The sequence below is a fragment of the Strongylocentrotus purpuratus genome, unplaced genomic scaffold (assembly GCF_000002235.5).
Source record: "Strongylocentrotus purpuratus isolate Spur 01 unplaced genomic scaffold, Spur_5.0 spur5_scaffold_9, whole genome shotgun sequence".
NCBI lineage: Eukaryota > Metazoa > Echinodermata > Echinoidea > Camarodonta > Strongylocentrotidae > Strongylocentrotus > Strongylocentrotus purpuratus.
This window is the reverse complement of record NW_022145615.1, coordinates 33,544,227-33,566,346: the sequence shown is the minus strand read 5'-3', so window position 1 is coordinate 33,566,346 and position 22,120 is coordinate 33,544,227. Positions and strand designations below refer to the sequence as shown.

The window sequence follows — 22,120 nt, the reverse complement described above, 5'->3', positions numbered from 1 at the left end:
ATGTCAATCCTCAGTAATTATTGGAATATATTGTTGGTCTCAAAATTTAAAAATAAAATCAATTTGAGGTACATCTTAATGATGTAACAATGCTCAACTTAAAAGATTAACAACAAGAAACATGGTGCATTGTAGTGCAATATAGAATATACAATGATTTGAAATACTTAGAACTATGAAAGTGTTGTATCTTAAACCTACTGTCACACTCTTGGTTCTGAAAATAGTTTCCATAGCGCTTAACATTGTTATAATATTCTAAAGTGAAGTTTTCCACCTACTGCTTTACATGGATACATTGACACCAAACACTTTTTCGTCTCAAAAATGTCTCTCCGTTATTAATTTACCCAAGTAAAGTTTATTTCACCAAACTAAACTTCAGAATGATGTTGAAATAATCCCCTCCTGGGCTACAAGGTTAGAGAAATTTGGAGAGAATAATATTGCTCTTTTTGCTCTTCCATCACATTCTTGCCTTTCCTCGACTGCTCCTGGCTTGTTGTTATTATTTTCTCTAGCTTTATGTGTACATATTGGCTTGTGTTTGATTTGTGAAGTTTGGATTTCATTCCCCTCCAGGTTTAGAAGCTTGAATTTAAACTGACCGAGAGGGAAATTCAAAGCTCCATCTCCCAGAGAAAATCGCTCTCTCTTATTTCTCCCCGGCGGGGGATTCTCACCATTTTGACATTACATGGCTGAAAAGTTTTTTCCTTACTTATTCCCTTTTCAACACTTGCAAAGTTCGTTGCCTGACAAAAGAGGTGTGATGTTTTTATTGGACTGATTTGAATACAAAGGCCAGGGAAATGTGCAAAAAGAGAACTAGTTGTGGAATTCTACCGTAATTCAACAGTAATTCAACACACATGTATTTAATAGGATGGGACGGGGGAGAAGTAGTGGTCTGATTGTGTGAGGTATTAGTGCCCATCTATCCTCTTATTACTGTGGGAATCAGAAATGGAATTCCAAAGTGAAATAGAAAAGTTCTTTCTATCGCTGGCTTTCATCATCTCAACCATTTCCGGAATTAAACTGAAACTTATTTTAGTTTTGTTTAGTATAAGGTGCTAGTTTGAACTGCGAAAGCAATTTAAAGAGGTGTAAAGTCAGCATTTTTCCCCCAAGATCACCAAAGAAATGTAAATGATGTATTGAAAGGAAAATATTCTGTGCAGAGCCAGAAATAGGTTTACTCTAGGTTAATGTAGACATGAAGTTAACGCCCTTCTGGTTCCAAACAGAATATAGAGGATCTACGTTATCAAGGAGATGAAACCATCTACCTCTGACAAATGTTGACATAAGTCCTAATGTACTTTTTTTCTTCATGATGGCTTTCCATTCCTTTCATATTTTCTCACAAATATAAATGATAATGATGATTGGGTAGCCACATCAGAATTTGACACCTGGGTAGAGAGTGGCAAATGTGGATTAATGTCTTGCCAAAGGATGCAAGTGCCATGCTGGGATTGGAACCCTCAAGCCTTTGATTAAGAGTCAAGTGAATGAACCACTATACCATGACATTATTTAATGTTTCTATCCACTCCTCTGTGAAAGCAAACTAGGCTCGAGACTATTTCTTTTTTATTGTTGTTCAAAACCTGTCTACGATTTTTTTCTTCTCTGGAAGTATATTAACAAAACACTTCATGGATAAGCCTGCTGTGATAAAAGTACTCTATTTCTAATCCAAACAGTTTTTTAAAATTAGTTACTTCGAAACAAGAATTGAAGTTTGTGAAAATGTATCTTGGGGCAGTAGTTAACCTCCTTGTTATTGCAATAACAGTAATTCTCTTGTTTAAAAGAAAAACATTCTGTCTGAATATTTTTTACCTCCATAGTTTTCTTTGAAATGTCCTTGTCTCATTCATAGAACCATTCGTGAAATCCTTGTCACAATGACTTGTTTTGATGTTTAAGTTTGTCCTTTATTTGTTTTTAGTACATTGAACCACAGGCTTCTTTTCTTCAAGTTTATTGAACCAGGATTATTTGAATCCTCATATTTAAAAAAAGATATTAAGCAGGTTTTTATTGTAATTTTTCTTTTCTCCATTTGAATATAGCTACTGCATCTCTTTCATCAGTCAATTTACCACATAAAGAAATTTTGTAGACAGATGATTTCTTTTCAATCAAATATCGTCTAAAAAGATGAAGGAGATCTCGATTAATACTTCTCCTTTTCTTTTTTTTTCTGATAAAAATCTTTGTAATAAAATGCCTCAAATGCTTTCAGTGGTTAATGATAGATGATTAGTTTTTGGTGTTAACAAAAAAAAAGAAACATTATGCGTCGCTGACAGAGAGAAATTGCTTGCGATTACCGCTTTATGCACACCACCAAGCAATTATTGAGGGAAAATGGTGAGCCATTTTTGTTCTTTGCTATCATTTCATCTTGAGAGCTCTTAATTGAGGGGTGTGTATTTCTGAGTACGGAAATGCCTCGGAGGGCTTGCGGATTCTCTTTCCTCCTCAGTGGTCGAAGGATCTTTCCTGCTCGACAGATAAGTCATACTTTCTTGGAGGACTTTCAAACGGTCTGAGGCTTTTATAGATGATAGTGCTTGATGAGATGCCTTGATTTAGTCAAAGTGTCCGTATGACAGGTAGCATTCACCGCAGATTAGGCAGAAATCTCACGAGATATTTCATCGTTGTCACGTGTCTTGACAATGATAAATGGGTGCATCTGGAGAGAGTTATTTCATCAAAATTGAAAATTTGTCTTTGATGGAGATGATAGATTGAAAGCAAAAGATACCAGTCAGGGTTTTCTGTTTTTTGGATTTGATAGTCAGGATACTGGAAAGATATGAAAACTTTAATTTGTGAAATGCTAAAATATATTTTTTCCTTCTCATGCTCGCTCTCTCTCTCTCTCTCTCTCTCTCTATCTCCCTCTTCCTCTTTGTCTCTGTCTCTCTGTTGTATCTCCTCTCTTTCTCTCTTCTCTTTCTCTCTTCTCTCTTCTCTTTCTCTCTTCTCTCTCTCTCTCTCTCTCTCTCTCTCTTTCTCTAAACCAGCCTCTCTATTTTTCTTATATTCCCTGTCTGTCTGTATCTCTGTCCGTATGTCCCCTCTCTCTCCCCCCCCCCCTTCTCTCTGTCTGTCTCTTTTTTATGCTGTCTTTTCTGTGTACTGCTTAATCTGTGGTCCTTTTCTTTTATATTACTCCTCATGTTCTATATTTTCTGCATGTATTTTATTCCTTTAAACCCCTCCTTTTGGTACCTGTATACTCCTACAAGGAGTCATGTAGGACGAGTTTACTCACCTCCCGGGCTTGCCCCTATACAAATTTCAGTACGCTTACACGCGAGCTCGTCAGCGTGCTCGCCAACGAGTTCGTTGACGAGCAAGCAGACGAACTCGCCAGCGAGCTCGTTTCGTTCCAAATATGCAAATTAGCTACGAACTCGTTGGCGTGCTCGTTGGCGAGCTCGTTGGCGTGCTCGAAATATACACGCTCGTCACTGGCCGATAAGCTCGTTGGCGAGCTCGTCGGCGAGTTCGTCAACGAGTTCGTCGGCGAGTTCGTCAACGAGTTCGTCGACGAGCTCGTCGGCGAGTTCGTCGACAATCTCGTGGAAAAAATGGCTGCACGCTTTATAATGGCGTGCTTAACAGCAGGTTGGCATTGAGAACAAATTTGTGTCTACATATAGAGGTGAACTTGATGATCCTGTTGAGCTATTGGCAAGCATATATATATATTTATCTAACTTATCAGCCTTTCAATATCCATCAGCCTTTCAATATCCTGGTAACATCTGCAGGCTGGCCATGCAAGGGCAATTCAGTTGGCTAGCTGGTGAAGAATACAGTGATACTCTTAGGGCAATTTAAAAGCTCATTACTTCTGGGATATCAATCAATTAAATCACTAATATATCAAAGAACAGAAAGAAAAGATATAACATAAAATGTAACTTAAAACAAGTAGCTCTTTATTAGAGTCAATACAAACCCTGTATAATACATGTTACCTGTATGCATGGTTCACAACCTCACACAACAATATGAATGAATAAATGATTTCCAAATTATATAATTACACTGTATAATGAAATTAAATATGTGAGTAATTACACTGTATAATACTCTGCCTTTGAAGAAATATTATTATCCATTTTGGTAATTATTTATCCATCATTCTAATCACTCATAATATTACAAAGATCCAAACTTATAAAGCGGTATTTATACAATAACTATGTAGCATCCCCCCTTTTTGTCAGTGTATTCACCAACCCAGGGTACCAAGTAATGATACATGTACACTATAGCATCTCTAGAACAATCCCTTCTTTATATCCGCTAGCAAACTAGTTTTCAGTATTCAGACCAAATGCATTCTTGTGCTCTCATGTTGCCTAAAAGGTAGGGTTTGTCATTCAAGATACAGAAATGTTTACATGAATATAACATTATCACATAGATATCTAATGTTACTTTATTGAAGTGAATATACTATGTGCTAGATAGATAAACAAAATTCCCAATATATGAAAAGATATCTCACGAGAAAGAGAATGAATACATTATCTCATTAATCATTACTCTACACTTCTCTTTCATAAATGTATAAGAGAGGTAGGCCTAACTGTTGGCCTAGTCTTATTATAAATACACAATAGAACATTTAGTTAAAAGGTGTGAGAAATTAGTTTTTCTCTTACCTAAAACAAAGGAGCTGCAATACCATTCAAAACCCATGTCTGCTCTCCACAACAGCAAGATAGAAAAAGACTTGACAAAATGGGCCTAAATCAATTCATTCTTATCAGGAATGCTACCAGTGGTAATTCCACAAGAGAGAGTACACAAGAAAGTGAGAGAGGGGAGAAGAGAGGAATAGGGATTTGTGTCTAAGCAGGGGGGATCCTATGTACATAAGGAGAGAGCAAGATAGAAACAGGGAGTTGACCTCGAATCAAGCACTGGGTGTGTGGTCTTATGTAATACCTGATAGTGACATTTCAGGTTGTTAAATATATGATACAGTCAGAATAAATGGCACCCCCCCCCTTCCCAATCTGGTATGCTGCAAATAAATGTTTCAAAGTTTCAAAAGAATTTAATTAAATTTACAAGAAATTTGACAGGTTACTTCAGCATGAAAAAGCTATTGTTTCAATTTCAACATAAATTTTCTGAACTTTCAATGTAATTGCATATGTGTATTTTTATGATACTGGAGAGATTTCACCATGGATATTTCAGATCCAAGTATAAAAATAAAAGAGTATATTCTATGGTGATAGTTTTGTCCATGTCTTAATGCAGATATGTAGTGGAGATAACTTAAATAACGTTGTGTTTCAAAACCCTGGGTTTAAATTTTTATGTAAGGTGAAACCCATTTTTTGCCCTTTTTAGGACGTACACCAAAACGTGACATGAAAAAACCTAGTTCCTGGTAATGAGTATTCTCTAAATTTGTATGACTATCTGATGTTCAATTATTGTCTGGTAGTAATTGTGCTGAATCTATTTATGCTCATGTCGTTAATAACCTTAGGTTGCGTGGCAAAGTTTTTTCATAATCACCATATTTCACATCTTGTAACAGTTGTTATGCATGGTGTCCACCATGCAACACGCGTTCCATTTGGTGCTTCTGCATGATGAATGCACATTATATGAACAACTTTGACAATTCCCAGTTTATTTCTTGGAAGAACTCCATGGATCAAATCAATTAAAAAAAGATGAAGCTTAAAATGTTATAGTTTAAAAAACAGCACATGTTTGAAATTCTAAAAATTCTTTGGTGTCCACCCATAACATGCGTTACCGTATATGAAAAATACAAAATACAATTTTGTTAAGAAAACTTCATTTATAATCGTTCTAATCTTTCACAAGAAAGGCTTTCTACATTGTGTATATAAAATTCATTGAATTGTTCAATTTTGAATCAAATAGATATTTAAAAAAAAATTATGAAACTTTGGTGTCCACCCTAGAGGGCTGGGTTTACCAGTTTAACCCTGAGTTCGCCACGAGCTCCCGAGTTTACCCCCGAGTTCGCCACGAGCTCCCCAGTTTAACCCGAGCTCGCCACGAACTCCCCCTTTTACCCACGAGCTCGCCACGAGCTCCCCCTTTTACCCACGAGCTCGCCACGAGCTCCCCCTTTTACCCACGAGCTCGCCACGAGCTCCCCAGTTTATGCCCGAGCTCGCCACGAGCTCCCCATTTTACCAACGAGCTCGTCACGAACTCCCCCTTTTACCCACGAGCTCGCCACGAGCTCCCCCTTTTACCCACGAACTCGCCACGAGCTCCCCCTTTTACCAACGAGCTCGTCACGAGCTCGCCACGAGCTCCCCCTTTTACCCACGAGCTCGCCATGAGCTGCCCAGTTTACCCGCGAGTTTGCCACGAGCTCGTGACGAACTCGTTCACGAGCTCGTGAAGATTTTGTAAGATCGTTACTAGCGTCCTGGAAGCGTGTTACGAGCTTAAAGCCTAAAAAACGATCTTATTAAGCTTACCACGAGCATAATACGAGTTCGCGACGAACTTAAATTTGTATAGGGGTGGTTTAGCTTTTCTATTATAAGGGCCTCATATCAAGGAACCTCAAGCGGTTATTGAACATGACATACTGTAGACAAAAAGCGCTTTGTTTGGAAATATGCTTGTTATGAGAGTAAAAACAAAACTTTTACAATGTGACTTGCATGCTGGAATGGAAGTCTTACACCCAGGTTTTAATTGTGAATGTGTATGACTATTATCTGAAGTGTCACACTTTCTCTATTATGTGTTTTAAAAAAGTCATAACAATTGTTTGTTTTAATTGGAAATGGAGTCATGATATTCTTTTGAAATGGAATCATGATGAACTTTTAAAAGGAAATAAAATCATTTTTGAAGATGCAGGGTTCTGACAATTATTGTAATTTGGACAGATTGCCAATATTCTGTAAAAAACATTCAAATAAATGTGATTTAGTTGAAATATTAATGGAAACACTGTCTTTGCTTCTATCTATTTGGCCAAGATAGGTAACGTAGGCACACATGTAGATTCTGATAAGTCTTTACAAAATAAACCCCACACTTTTTAATTTTTTGCTTTGCTATTGATCTACAGACTTAATATAGTTACAAGATATAATAGTAAAATCCATGGTTACAAGTAGCATGTATACCTAACAGCGTGTAATACATGCAAGACTCTTTGTAAACACTGCATTATGTATGCATGAGAGACCACCCTCTATGTGTACCCAGAGTCAGAAATCCCCTCTTTTTCATGGTTGATGCACCCCATTGAGGTCAAGGGTGGCATCGAGATATTCGGGTCAACGGACCTTTGTGTGCCGCTCTCTCCCGTTAGCGTCTTTTGAATGAATGAATGAAAACAGTCGACAGCTGGACCAACTAACCCAGCCATGTGCGGAGAGAGAGAGCACTGTACAGGATAAAGGGAAGGCTTGAGAGAGAGAGAGAAGAGGGAAATAAAGATGGCCGCCTCTTTCATGTAGCGGTGAATTTGAAATTAGACGTTGTGAAGTGTTTTGGCAAATATTTGGGATTGGATTACTGTTCGAGGTCCTTTTCTTGAGTTGTCAAATGGCAGTGGATGGGTGAGTGCATTATTTTGAGTTGAAAAAACAGGAGCTAGGTACAGTAAGATGAAGTAATAATGCTTTGTAAGTGAGCTCCATTCACAACAGTGTACTAACAATACATGTAGTCCCACTAGTGCAGTATTTGTGCTGGTTAGTATAACACTATAGTAGGACCTGTTGTTTATTATTTAAACAGTGTATCTCCACATAGATACAACTTTATCAATTTAAGGTGTGTCTAATTATAAATGTGATATCTTTGGAGTGATACATTTGAATAAAAAATCTAGCTTTTTTATAATTCCTAATTAAAATGCATGAAAGATAGACAAAATGCGTCCTAAAATTAGGTTTTGGGTTCCCGATCCGCACGCTGGCAATGCAAAAAAACCGAATTCTGCGTGATAAAATACCCCCAGTTCACGGTCTACATTTATGGGATGTTCCTCTCCCAAGGATTTATCGCTGATAACTTGAAAGTCTCTGTACAAAGTCAATGTGAAATGCATCAAGAATTAAATCATTGCAGAATCCGTTTTTCGCATTGCCAACGCGCGGACTGGAAATCAGAATCGTCAAAGAAAATGTGAACGATCCTTATTTTTGAAGACACGTCAGTCAGCGTTAACGAAGATGATCCTCGTGATCATACTTATGTATTATTATTATTATTGTATGATGGAAGGATTCTCTAAGTACTATTCAAGATCTGTTTATGCAAGGTGCAGTACAGTATTTGATTGGTATTAACAAATTGTCTTTCTTATTTCAAAAGTGGTAAATTTTGCAGATTAAATTATTTGCTTAAGTCACAAATCTTATATTTTTTTCTTATCAGTCATGTAAATACTAGAGGCCTGATGTGATTTAAAAAAAAAAAAACATTTTGAGGGTTTGTTTATAATTACGAGGGAACTGTCTCCTAAGGAAGCTAAACTTTATAGAGGATTGTTTAATTAGGGACTTTAAAAAAAAATTATATGAAATTAAATTCTCATGTGATGGCAGAAAGGTATATATGAAAACAATTTTTTTCTCCAAGTATATAAATATTTCAGTTTTCACAGCTAAAGTAATAATATATATTCCTTTGGGGCTTTGGGCAGTTTTTAACTGAAATGTGTTGTGTTCATATATGTTCACTGTAGATATCAAAGTAAAATTTTAAAAATATTGAATTTGTCTTTCTCAAAATGAACATATATGTTCTCCACTCATTCAGTTACATCTTTTTGCCTGGCATACTACACTAAGTATATTCAAATTTTGTTCAGAGGATGCACATTTCCCTAACACAATAATTTCCTGCTTGATTGTGTAAAAACAGGAAGTAGTCCAAAGAAAAAAAATACTTATGTCTGGGGCAATAATAATTTGTGCCTGGAGGCAGAGATTTTAATCTTTTCCATCAGTATTAAAGCTTGTTTATTTATCAGGACTGTATTTTTAGCTAGTTTTTCATCCGTAATGACGTTTGTAAAGTCTTTAAGTAGTCTTATCTGTGCCTTGAGCAAGTTTTTCATCTTATGAAGCTGACAAGTTATGAGATTTAGTTTCAATATTTAATGAAGTATCATGCATGCCCGTAATATAAATTTTTGAAACCACTTATCCTTTAGTCAGACCTGAAAAATAGAGGTTTTAACTTGAGACGTTAATGGACTGACATCCATCAACCCTACCTGTATCGTACACAATAACAACTCAAGAGATGGGAAAGTAAAGCCTCAGAGACCACCTTAATTTTATGAAAGCATGGACGTAAAGCTGACTTGGCTTTAAAAATATTGAAATAGTTGACAGTATTTTGAGGGTTGAGGGATTATTGTGTAGTATCCTGTAGAAACTGAATGTAAATGCTACAACATTCATTTGATTATCTTAACAATCTATTAAAAGCCATATATTGGTAAGACACATATGGAGTAATAAATCTCAATGTAATAAAGGACATGCTTTCTCATTTCATCACAAAACACATTGTTGCCTACATGTAGCCTTGATGTTAATGACATGAAATGAGATTGGTGAATACAAAGGAGGATTGCAGTAAGAAAATCACTATTAATTAATTAATTATTATTAATTATGCAGCAGTCCAAGTATCCCATCTCAAATCCTGAATCCTGTTTTCAAGCCTTTACAAAGGAAATGTATTGCCACTGTTTTTTTTATCCTTGCAATCTTGATTACTTTCTAAGAATATGGATGATTGATCTTTGCACATTTGCGTAAAAGGGGCTTTCCCATCACGCAAATGCAAATGTGAATAATCATGAAGTACTGTTATCTGAGTAGCACACTTCATTTGTGTGTTTTACTTCTCATGAATACTATTCCTGAAAAATTGTCGGCCAACTGCATAAATTCATCATTGTAAATTGAGTAGATACCTTTCTTGCTCTATTTCCATGCCTTCTTGTTCTTAAAATGTCATAAAGTAATTTTTAATGATTGTTTTCTCTTTTGTAGTGTTCCTAAGGTTCAGACTGAGATCCTTCCAGTTGACGAGCCTCCGGTCCCGTCATCCTCCACCCCTAACCAAGAAACCACTGCACCCAAGAGGAAAACAACCAAGCAACAGGCCAGCAAAACTTCCAAGTCAGACGCCAAGAAGAAAAAGAAGAAGAAAAAGAAAAAGAAGAAGAAGAATGCATCATCATCATCATCATCGCCACCAGCACCACCACCATCGGGAGCACCAGGGAAGCAGCTCAAGACCAGACGGAAGATCCCAGGACCAGTCACCAATGAGGATAAGACGACCACTGCCTTGAAGAAAACCAAGAAGAAACCTGGTAGGAAACCTAAGGAAGAACAGATGGTCAAGAAGAAGTACTGGAGGGCAGGCATCTACTCACATACATTCAAGGAAGAATTGTAAGTTTGTGGGGTATTCTAAATATATTTGGAAGAAAACTAAAATCAAACAGAACTTTTTATTATGTAGAGCTCAAGTTTTTAAAACCTCAAGTGTATTTACTTTGTTCAGTTACTGTAAAACTAGAATTCTTGCAGTGAAAGTAAGAATTGGTTGTCAGTTTGAGTTTTACGCCTATAAAGTTCCTTGTTTTTTAGAAGTTATTTATGGCAAGGTACCTGCAAATACCTTTCTGTCCACAGGACTATTTACTTTAAAAATAAAAAAATTGTCTTGTATTTTGTTGTTGCTGATGTAGTTTAATTGTGATTTAAACCACTCAGGACCAAGAAAAAGACAGAGGAAGAGGAAGAGGCCAAGAATGTTGACAAGAAATCTAAACAAGAGACTACTGCAGCTCCTGAAGAGACCAAAATGGATACCACCCCTCCCACAACATCAACAGCAACTGTTGCAGCATCATCTGAAGTGGTACAAAGTGAGGATGGGAATCAATCTGTGGCAGAAAAACCTTCTGCAGATGCGGGAGTAGAGGAAGGGTCCGAGTCCACCACAACCAGTGAAACAACTCAATCAGACACACCAGCAACATCAGCAACTCCTACTGAAACACTTCCTTCTGAGGCAACTCCATCAGACACGCCAGCTACATCAGCAACTCCTTCTGAGACACCTCCTTCAGACACGCCAGCAACATCAGCAACTCCTTCTGAAGCACCTCCTGCATTATCCACAACAGCGGTATCATCAGAAACGGCCGAACCACCAGAAACAGCCGAACCATCAGAAACAGCCGAAAAGTCTCCGGAAAAAACAGAAGGTGGAGAGTTTCCGGACAAAGCAGTTGCAGCAGCTGAACCTGAGAAGATGGATGTAGATGCACCACAAGGTGTCACTGAAGCAGGAGATAAGGAGGATGTTGCAGAAGTTGCAGGACCTTCAGAGGAGAAAGATGCAAAAGATGCTGATGAGAGCAGTCTAAAGTTGCTGCCATTTCCTTTCCATGCAGGTGAGTGACCCTTTAAGCACTTCCTGGTGTCCCGTTTTAAAAGACATGTCGCAGTGAAATTCTGATGACAGTCGATGTTACATACAGTAAAACCTGTCTAGTAAGGCAACCCAAGGGAAACACAAAAAGTGTCCACTAAATAAACATCTTGTTCGACAGATTAGATACGTTCTTCAACACATTTTTCCTACCAGAGTGAAGCAATATGGGTCACAACTATAGACAGGTGGCCACAAAGGGAGGTTTGACTAGTGAAGTGTATGTTACGACATGTATAAAATTCATCCTTTTGATTTAGGGTATGGATCTACACAAAATGGCTTTGTCAAATATGCTATGTAACATGAAACATTAACAATGGCAAGCCTAGTAATTGAGCATTCTGGAATGAATATGTGGGTGCAGTGAAAGCCAACTTGCTAGATTTCCGAAAAGAGGAGAGAGGAGGAAAGGTAAATTTATTTTCTGACTGGGTTCACCTACCAGGACTGCTGTTCAAAGGGTAGGAGAAGACGGTACTTACAGAGATGGTGAAAAATTGTGTTGAGTGGAAAATATCAGATGAGAAATCACATTACAAGACTTCTCCAGGAAGTAGCATAGCAAGAACAGAAAAAAATGTGTGAATATATTCTGAAGTAATTGCATAGGCATCCTGTGTAATATGAAATTATGAACAATGCTTGAATTTACAGTAGGCTTGCGGATGCACTGTGTGAGAGAGAGGGAGGATTGAGGAGTCCTGAAAAGGACTCTCGGTAATCTTTCTTGAGGATGTGTAGTCCTGAAAAGGACTGTTGGTGTAGTCTTGAAAATGCTTGAATTGATGGATATTATTATTTATGTACGGTACATTAGCAGCTGTAAGAACAAAGTACTGTTTTATTCAGAGAATAATGTAAATTATGAAACATGAAGGGTAGTTTTGATCAAATAGCACTATGCATCATCACAGTTAGTTGAGATGGATTGTAAATGAGTTTGGCTAAAGAATCACTTGTCACGTTCAATAAACAAGACATTTTGTAAACACTGCCAAGAGACAGCGGCAGACCTGCCAAGAAATTTCTGACATTACATTTTGGCAGCGGGGTCAGTATAAATTGGAAGCAAATGCTGCGGACGGACTGACGGTGTAAACGATCCCCTCATACGCCCTCGTCTGTTCATTATGCAACAATGCAGATAGGAGGACCCTTTCTGTCCAATCTTCACGTCTGACCTCGCGTGGGGGGAAGTAAACAAGTGGCATGAATGCCAAGTTTAGAGGACAGGTGCGCCATTTCGCGGAAGGTGTCAAAACGATATTGGCATGCCCTACTTTAATAGAAGTGTGGAGTCTGTATGTTGTGGAGGGAGGGGGGGGGGGGAAGAGTCTAGTTGAACGTGTCGGGGATTGAGTGGGATAGGCTTTTCAATTTGTGTGGGCTGCTAGCTGCTTTAATTACTTGCTTGGCTAGGGGTCATAAGATCCTGATTCAATATTTGATGCAGGATGTGTGAGGCAATAGGAAACGAGAGGCAGAGGTGGGGATAAGGTGGGAATAAATATATTGTACATGTATCTGCAGGTTTTGAATGCCACTCTGCAGAGTAACACTTCTTAAGCATTGAAAAAATGATGAAGTTTAAGATCAAGGGTCATCTATGGATTTAAGATATGGAATGTTGTGTTTACGATGTGGTAGGTAAGCTACATGCACAACAAAATATCTCATGATCTTAACAAATGTAAACATGCTTGTGAAAAAATAATGATATACATTTTAGAATGTATAGGAGGTAAATGCACCTGCTTTTGATTTCATGTACAAATTCATATTAAAATTTGAATAACTAATTGTAATTATTTTTTCTTATTATTTATCAAATGTGTCATGTGTTTATACCTTTGTAGGCCATTATGTGTATTATCATTTCTTTCTTCTCCTCCTGCTTGTAGGTATCAACTTGTGTGAGGAATGGTTTGACTTTGAGCTTCCGTATGATATCTGGTGGCAATGGGTACACAACAAGCTTCCTTCAAGGACACAAGCACCAAAATTCAAGAAGATCAGAAACAGTGAGTACCCATTTATTCATAATGTATAGCAGTTCTGCTTCCTTTTGTGTTTGTGTTTGAACTGCAGGTCCAGTCTCGAATGTTCCTTTTACTTTCAGAAGAAAGAAGCCATTTTGTGTCCTGTAATTGCAGATTTTTTTCTTTTTAATGTTTAAGGGTAATGTATTGTGGCAAAGATCAGGGACACATTTTATCGAGAGTATTCAAGAGTTGCGATTGACTCCAGTTGATAGCAACTTGACTTGACATTGATTTCAGTGTTCATTCTGTACAAAAGATTTTTATAGGAGTTCTTTATTAGTTTGCAATTGATCGACAGACCTATTATCGATGCAAATCAGTCACACCACATCATGAGCAGTGCTCTACAGTCTGTATTCCTTTCCCTATTTTGTGATCGGTCCACTTTTTTCCTTGCTGGTATGTCTCTCACGCTTTCTCCTTCTATTCATACACCATATCCTACCATGTCCCGGATCTGTCTTCTGCTCTCACTCCTCTTCTCTCTGTCTCTTTTCATCCTGGTATTGTGTTCCTGTTACATATTTTTGCTTTTATCCTTGAGAAAATTTCCCAGGGATGCCAAGCATTTCATAATGGCAACCTGCCAAGACCACAGACACAAACAAAAAATCAGCCATCGGTATTAAAGATAGGTAGAGATCTGGCGAAGGTGAATACTAACTAGCTTTCTCATTCTTTAGATGTCAGTTTGGAAGAAAGTCATGTCTCATGAAAAAGATTGCTCTTCAGATACCCTCATATTAAAAATATCACGATGAGATAGTTTAAAGGTTGGACCAGACTATCAGGCAACATTAACGTATTGTCCCATATACCCATTTCTGTGTGTAGTACATGCAATTTTCTGCAAGATAGAGCCAACCTCTTATGATTTTGATGATTCCAAAACCGAACAGTATACACCAATTATTATGTATTGCATGATCATACTTTCCCAAAGTCTTCTAATCAGAGTATTTTACAGTGTAATTTCATGACCAGAATTACACTTTACCTTTAAGCCCACGTCACTGCGTTATACAATGCTATGCTTGCTTTTTAAATCCTGCAGTCAAGTTTGAGTGTTTTATGTAATTTATGGAGCTTGTGCTACTTCCTTGAGATTTGCTTACAGCACGCGAAGAGGACATTCTTTAGTTAGACTTTATGATGTAGTGTAATGTATACCAAACTCCCATGTTTACGTTGTATTGAAATACATAAAAGGCAAAATAAAGAAAAAGACCCAATTATCAAAGCTCTTAGGCATCACAAGGTTGCGCTTCTGAAGTTACATGTATTTTTTTTGTCCTTTCTAGTATAGTTTTGTTTCATTTTTCATACATACGCCATATCACCAATTCATGTACAAGTGTCACTTTCTCTTTATGCCTAACAAATATTCCTTCAAATACTTTTTCGTAAACCACGATACACATTTCAGTAATATTTCAATCAATGCAAACGGTATTGTCCTGGTGCCGTGCATAGTTATTGCACTCAATAAACAGCACATAAATCCAATGCGGTTTGTGCAAAATTATTGAGAGAGTGGGGGGGGGGGGGGGGAGGGAGGGGGGAGGGAAAAAGGAGAATGAAAAGAAAAAAAAATAAGAGAATGGCATCGCATCACGTCATGCACAAAACAGTTGGCTCATGTCTGAGCGAGCGTCATACCTTCATGTTTTGCCACAAAGGCGCATTTTTTTCAGTTCCCACGGCTTTAGAATTCAAGACATAGCTGCACATCCACCCTCTGTGTATATCCCCCATCTTGAATCCTAGCAACCAGAATCACTGTCACTGACCCTGCAGTCCAACAACAGAGTTGGTTTACACTTGAAAGATAACTCCATCTTGAATCCTCCTTGTTATCATAATCACTGTCACTGAACCTGCAATCCAACAACAGAGCTTTTTTACACTTGAAAGATAACTCCATCTTAAACTCTCCTAGCAACGAGAATCACTGTCACTGATTGTGCAGTCCAACAACAGAGTTGTTTTACACTTGAAAGATAACTTGAAAGATAACTCCATCCTCCTAGCAATCATAAATATTGTCACCGACTGTGCAGTCTAACAAATGGCTGTCTCATATCTGAAGTACAATGTGGATCCGTGGAGACAATGTTAATAGATTTGGGCAAGTAGACTGATGGTGGATTCACATGTGAAATATGATCTGAATTAGTAAAGACAAAGTTGAGAGATCTAATCTATCATAATCTTTAACCCTTAAAAGTAAAGTCTTGCAAGCCCTTGCCTATTAAAGTAGTGGTTGTAATTCCAAAGGACCTGTAGCTTAATTATTTGGAACTCTATATTGAAAAGTTAAATATGATTCGAGGTAGCCTTGTCACTTCTGTTCTCTGAGCTTAAATCAGAGTTTAAGAATTGTTATGAAAAATCCTCCCCCTTTTAAACAAGAAGATGGCATAAGGAATACTTGAGGCCAAATGGGCTAACCCTTTGTTGAAACCCTTGACTTTGTATGAATTGCATGTACTGCACAACCAAAATGTAATTTACTTAATACATAGAAATTCTGCTTATAGTAGTACTAATAAGATACATGCTCACTAATTCCTTTTGGTGTGGGCCATCAACCTGACTCCTGTCACCTCTAATATAGGTTACACGGCATTCCCATGTGATTCAGGGTTTCTGAAATGTCGAACAAGTGCATGGAATATTTCATGGAGTATTTTTCCCTCTCCTTAATTTTGAAACCTCTTGAGGATCACCAACTCTAGAACTTGGCTGAGAAAGAAATGCTCATTTATCTGTAACCTTCATCTGAGGTGCATGGTTTCATGGTCTCTACGGTTGCCTAGCAGCAAGATGTGGAGAGAGGGAGAGAGAGAGGGAGAGATCACGAGAGTGAGAGAGGAAATGCCCCCGCCATTTATTTTACCATCAAACCTCTCCCATCTTCTCTCCCCCTTCCTTTTCTCTGTTCTTCTCTAGTTAATGACCTTTTTTCTTGCCCTCTTACTTTGGTACATTGTATTTATTTGTAGTCTTGACTGTGTGGATGTTACATGTAGAGGTGTTGTGTCCCAGTGGATAAGTCTCTGGACACTGAACCACAAGGTACAGGGTTCAAATCCCTGTCACATTACTAAAGTCTTTTGGCAAGACAATAATGAACATTTGTTACACTCCATCCAGGTAAGGCAAATGAGTACCTGGCAGGAATTAAACCCTTAAAATGCTAGAGCGCTCTAATGGCATCCATGCTAAAGCGCTCTAATGGCATCCATGCTAAAGCGCTCTAATGGCATCCATGCTAAAGCGCTCTAATGGCATCCATGCTAGAGCACTCTAATGGCATCCATGCTAAAGCAAGGGTAAAAGTAATGGAGCACCAGGAGTGGCAATGCGCCAGACCTGAGCGCTATAGAAGACTCCACTATTGCTATTATTATTATTATTGTTGTTTAAATTTTTAATTAGTCAGTACTCAGTTGATATTTTTCTGATACATAATTTCCACTACTGGTATTCAGAATCTCCCATGACCCACCACTAAGTAATGAAAGGACTATGGTACGGTACTTTTAAAAATGCATTTGATTTGGAGTGCTTTTCATCCTCCCAGCTGGATCTCTTCCTCCCCACATAAATCACCATCCTTCTGGTCATGACTACTTACAAACTCGCACTCAATTCATGCCAGTATTTCATTATTTGTATACAATGAATCTGCGGAGTCACTGGTGCTGTGATCCATCGTCCACCCCCCCCCCCCCCATCGTAGACGGAGCATGTATTATGCATAACCCTAATCCACATTTGATTGGAATTTAATTAGGAGACCCACTGGAAGAGATCATATCATGATCCATCAGGGATTTCAGCTGCCAGCGATCTACTCTTAATAACATGCAAGTGGTTTATAATTAGAACACACTTTGATTAGCCATTCTTAAAATGAAACCAAAGCTTCGTTGATCCGATAGTTGTTTTTAATCCTATATTGCAATTTTTATAACGATATCTGAATCAACTGCTTTTACTTAATATTTATTGTAATTTCACCCTAATTTCTGAGCCAATGAATGTTTCTTTTTCATACATTGCATTTTTTTTCTCTCCTAAAGTAGAGAAAGGGATCTCTTTAATTTATTGTTTTATCTTGAGCGAGATTAAAACCCTACAGTTGAAAGGTTTGAACTGGAATTGTGTCTTATCCCTTATGATTATAAAGGGGGGGGGGGCCTGGTGTGCACAAAGGTGTCGTTGAACGCTACCTCAGAATTCATTAGAATATTGATTACTGTTTGTGTTAGGGAGGATGAAATGATCTCCATTTTGTAACTATGCATTAAGGAGTAATACGTGATGCTTTGATAAGACAAGAATAACAGTACACGACTTCTAATTTCTCAATTTCAAACGGGACAACAACCAAATCAAAAGGGCTGTAATGGAGAGCTCATCTATTTTTCTATTGCCATAACAACCCAATACCCTAAAGCCATCCCTCCCACTCGTGAAAGAGAGCTTATCCAAGAGATTGCTTCGCACATAAGATGGATGGGCTGAGCCATTCCAAGACGATTGTGATGATCAATTTCAAGAAGATAGAATTAAACAGCAATCTTGCCATATTTGAATTGGTAAGATTGTCTGCTGATAGAGAGAGACAGCCAGGAGAACGTCAAGTCAAATCTGTTTTAAAGGGGATGAATCTCATAGAATTATAATATCATTATATCTGTCTTAAAGGGGACAATTCTCATAGAATTATACATTATGTACAGATAGTATGTATAATAATAACCCAAACCTTTACCTGGCATTCAATGGTGAATGGCTTAAGGAGTATAACGAACATGAAAGATTAGATATAAAATTTGTGTGAATTTCTATTTGTGCTATAATAAATTAAGATGTATTGAACTCTGTATGAATGAGTAATCTGAGTTACTACTTACTATTTAATTAATTAGGCTACTTGTTAAAAGGTAGGTAATGTATTTAGTTATCTTTGAGAAAAAGATATTTCGCGATTCCTACTTGTATATGTAGCTGTTCTTCAGCAATTCAGATATATTTAACTACCGGTATATAAAAGCAACTTATCAAAGATATTATCAATCAGCATGGATCGTGAGATTTCTTTCTCTCCATTTTTAGCCTGTTGCATTTGAGGAGGGTAATGTGTTCGGTTGAACTTCGGATAACACTTCCTTGTTTCTCCTCGAATAACAATCTCGGCTGAAATTAGAGGAGACAATTTCATTGATTAGCGTTTGATACGTGGCATCATGTGTTAGTTACATGAATGTTTCCTAGATATTAGATATCTGTGTGGTCAGGATGTGATGAATCTAACATTTATTTGGCTCTGTTAGGAGGGCTGCACAAGTTTAATGCAGAGACTGTTTAATCTCTTGATACATGATATGCTGCATAAAACTGTGTAGCATACATGCAATGTATATGCAAATAGATTTGATTGTGAAGCTACGGTGAGAGAGAGATTTTGCAGAATAAGTGTAGAATTGCATCTATAGTTAGTTACGATACAAGACAAAACTCGCAATTAGTACTAAATGAGCATATGCACAGTGCACTGAAAATACAACTACCTATTATTATAGTAAGAAAATGATAATTTGTAGACATTTGTATGCATATTTGTTTAGATAATTTTACACATTGCTTACAGACCACAGTCATAAATCCTTGGAAACTTGGAAAGAAACCAAATACTCAAAATTTGTGGCTATAAAATATATTATATAAAAAAAAAAATCTTAATGTGGGTGCATTTCAATTATATGATTTGAAGTAAAAAATTCTACCGATAATAAGAGGCAATTTCACAGAATGTATTGGGTATTTATAAATTTCCACTCTGTTCGGTAATACGCTTGCACACGTGTGAGCGTCAGCGTGGGCATACATACGTAGACACCATGACCAACAGGTGCCTTGTAGAAGCCATTGATGTCATCCATTACAGGAGTTTCCTATTACCACCAGTCCTACACCGGTCACATAATTATATCTCAGCCTTGCTTCCTCACTGCAGCACTACCTCAATGTACAAGACATGTTTCAAGCCATCATTCCTATGGACTCACGCTGTGCAGTCCTATAGAAATTGTTAACGCCGACTGAGTGATCGTTGGAGCGTGAATGTCGCGCAGCATGAAAATGTTTAGGTGTAGATAAGTACAATAGACTTTCTTGAGAGTATGATTATTTGACGAGATTACTCGCAAGCACTTAAAGATGTGAAGTGTTTGTTTTCATTAAGATTTTTTAAGTCAATTATTTATCCATAAGGGAACCAGAGGTCTCCTAGAACTTGTCTTTTTCTTGAAATTGAAGCATCGAATGAATGGAATGGAAGAAGAAAAGAAAAGATAAAAGTAAAAATGTTAGCCTAAATTATTGTTTTTTTTTCTTTCTTTGTATGGTATAATAAAAACATCTTGTCTCTTATTGTATGAATGAATCTGTTTATAGTGACTCTCAAATGTAGCATTTTGTTTTCGAGCTTAATTTCAGAAGCCCTCAATTGTAAAGCATTCAGAAAAATATTCACCTATCATTCATAATGAATCAAATCCTTCTTTCTGCATTAATTTAAAGACTATTTTCACTGTTTTTGTCAAACTTTGCAATCCTACTATTCCACACAAATGCCATGCAGGTAAAAAAAGAGAGAAGACCATAATTCAGATTTTAAGAATTCAATGAGACGTGATAAGGAGGAGGGGGGGGGGGGTCCCTCGTTATAGCTAAGTGCTTTAGTGACGTAGAATCGTCTGGGACGACAGGATATAGGCCCCGTTGAGCTGCTCGCGAATCACTTTACCGACTAATGGACTCGTTATACAAGTTTAATCAATCAGTATTGGGAGAATAGCTAGAGAGAGAGAGAGAGAGAGGGGGGGGGGGGGCTGCATGTGGTGTAAACACCTGATTTATTAGAGCCGTGAGAGACCAAATTGATCGTGTTGCCATGACAATGAAGTCTTATTGAGCTCCTTTATGCACTGTTTTTATGGAGTGGGTGTTTCTCTCTGTTTTGTTCACGCATGTTGTCTGCCCTTTCTCGTTCTCGATAAAAGTCTCCTTTGATCAGGCTGACTGCCTCCTCTCTTCTCAATCCATTTAAACATCCACATGTTCAACTCATTTACAATTTTACTGTTTAATTATCACGCAGCAGCCACTCGGTTTGTATCTGTCCTAGAAAATCGCTTCTTAGATCTGGGTCACAAATATCAATAATGGGAACTTATCAAATATTCAGAAGTGCTGATAAATAATAAGTACCATGCGCAACATGTCAAACTTACAGTTATGTTCCTGAAAAGCAGATGTAATAAACCTACTTCTATTTCTACACAATAATTGATTCTTTTTTAGATTTCCACTTTGCAATTATGAATATCGAGTTATCAACATGTACATGTATCGCATTTTTTAATTAATCGCATTGTTACATAATTCATGGTGTTTGAAATATGCTTTAAAAAGCATTGTAAAAGTCTATGCATTTACGGAACATTGCATTAGCAGTTCTGGAATTAGGAATACAAACTCAATGTAACCGTCTCTATCTTTGTAGCATGCGTGCTCGTTCTTCCCTCAATCCTATAAAAACCTCTCTGACATCATCTCTATATTGAAACCTGATCTTAGTCACATTGCAGGTGAAGGTGTTCGATACACGACTTCGCTGCCGATAGGATCAGTGGTGTTTCCTTCCAAGTTAACCCATGGTTACTCCACAAAGGAAGGAGGAGGATGAGAGCCAGTAGGGCGTTCACACTGCGTTGACGTATGTGAGCTAACGTCCTTCTGGCTCTCAACAGATGAACCGATCTTAGATCACTAGATGACGTTCACATCATCCGAAACGATAAGACGAAAGAACTCTGCGATGTAAATCGAGAATCAATAACTTTCTTATGAGGAGTGGAGGAGCGCTGCGGTTGGATGCGTGCCCGATTTAAGATGCTGGCAAAGGAAGTATAATTCAATCTTGGGTGATCTAAACTTGAAGAGCTTTTATCATCAGCGTAATCTGGACTCAGTAAGGTACTTTGGGGAGCGTATATCACTTAGTCCGCTTCCTCCAGGCCAATCAATTTTTGCTCTTCTTCTTCGTTGATATCCCTGAATGATGGCATTAACTCATAGCCTCTTCAGACTCTGGGAAACAAAACGTTTAAAGCAACGTATAAAGAAACGTATAAAGAAAAGTTTCATAAAGAAACGTATAAAGAAGGGGGATGGAACATAGTGATGAGGTATTACATCAACCGGTTTTCAGTGAATGAACTACAATACTTAGAATCCAGTCTGCATATGTTACTTGTTGCAATGTCGGGCAAGCCTCATGTTGTCTTTTGGGTTGTCAAGAACAACCTGACTTGAAACAGTATGAATAAAATTTGAATATGTTAGGAAACCAGTCTATTGTATAATGATAATAATAATATTCAGCTTATATATATATATGGCGCTTAATGCATCTCGGACGTCTCTAAGCGCTTTACAGATATATTATTACCCCGGTCATT

At 37.6% G+C, this 22,120-nt stretch overlaps 1 protein-coding gene across 7 annotated transcripts in view; it reads left to right on the top strand.

The window, feature by feature from the left end:
- Positions 1-22,120, top strand: part of LOC579712 (histone-lysine N-methyltransferase ASH1L) — a 76,495-nt gene that overhangs the window by 32,078 nt on the left and 22,297 nt on the right. For 4 of the 7 annotated variants that reach the window (XM_030976608.1, XM_030976609.1, XM_030976611.1 and 1 more), the window contains 3 exons: positions 10,083-10,490; positions 10,815-11,500; positions 13,443-13,562. In XM_030976608.1, the coding sequence (XP_030832468.1) occupies positions 10,083-10,490; positions 10,815-11,500; positions 13,443-13,562 (1,214 nt within the window). Of the gene's footprint in view, positions 1-7,396; positions 7,626-10,082; positions 10,491-10,814; positions 11,501-13,442; positions 13,563-22,120 lie in introns of those variants that run through there. The other 3 variants (XR_004062413.1, XR_004062412.1, XM_030976612.1) reach the window with 2 other exon arrangements.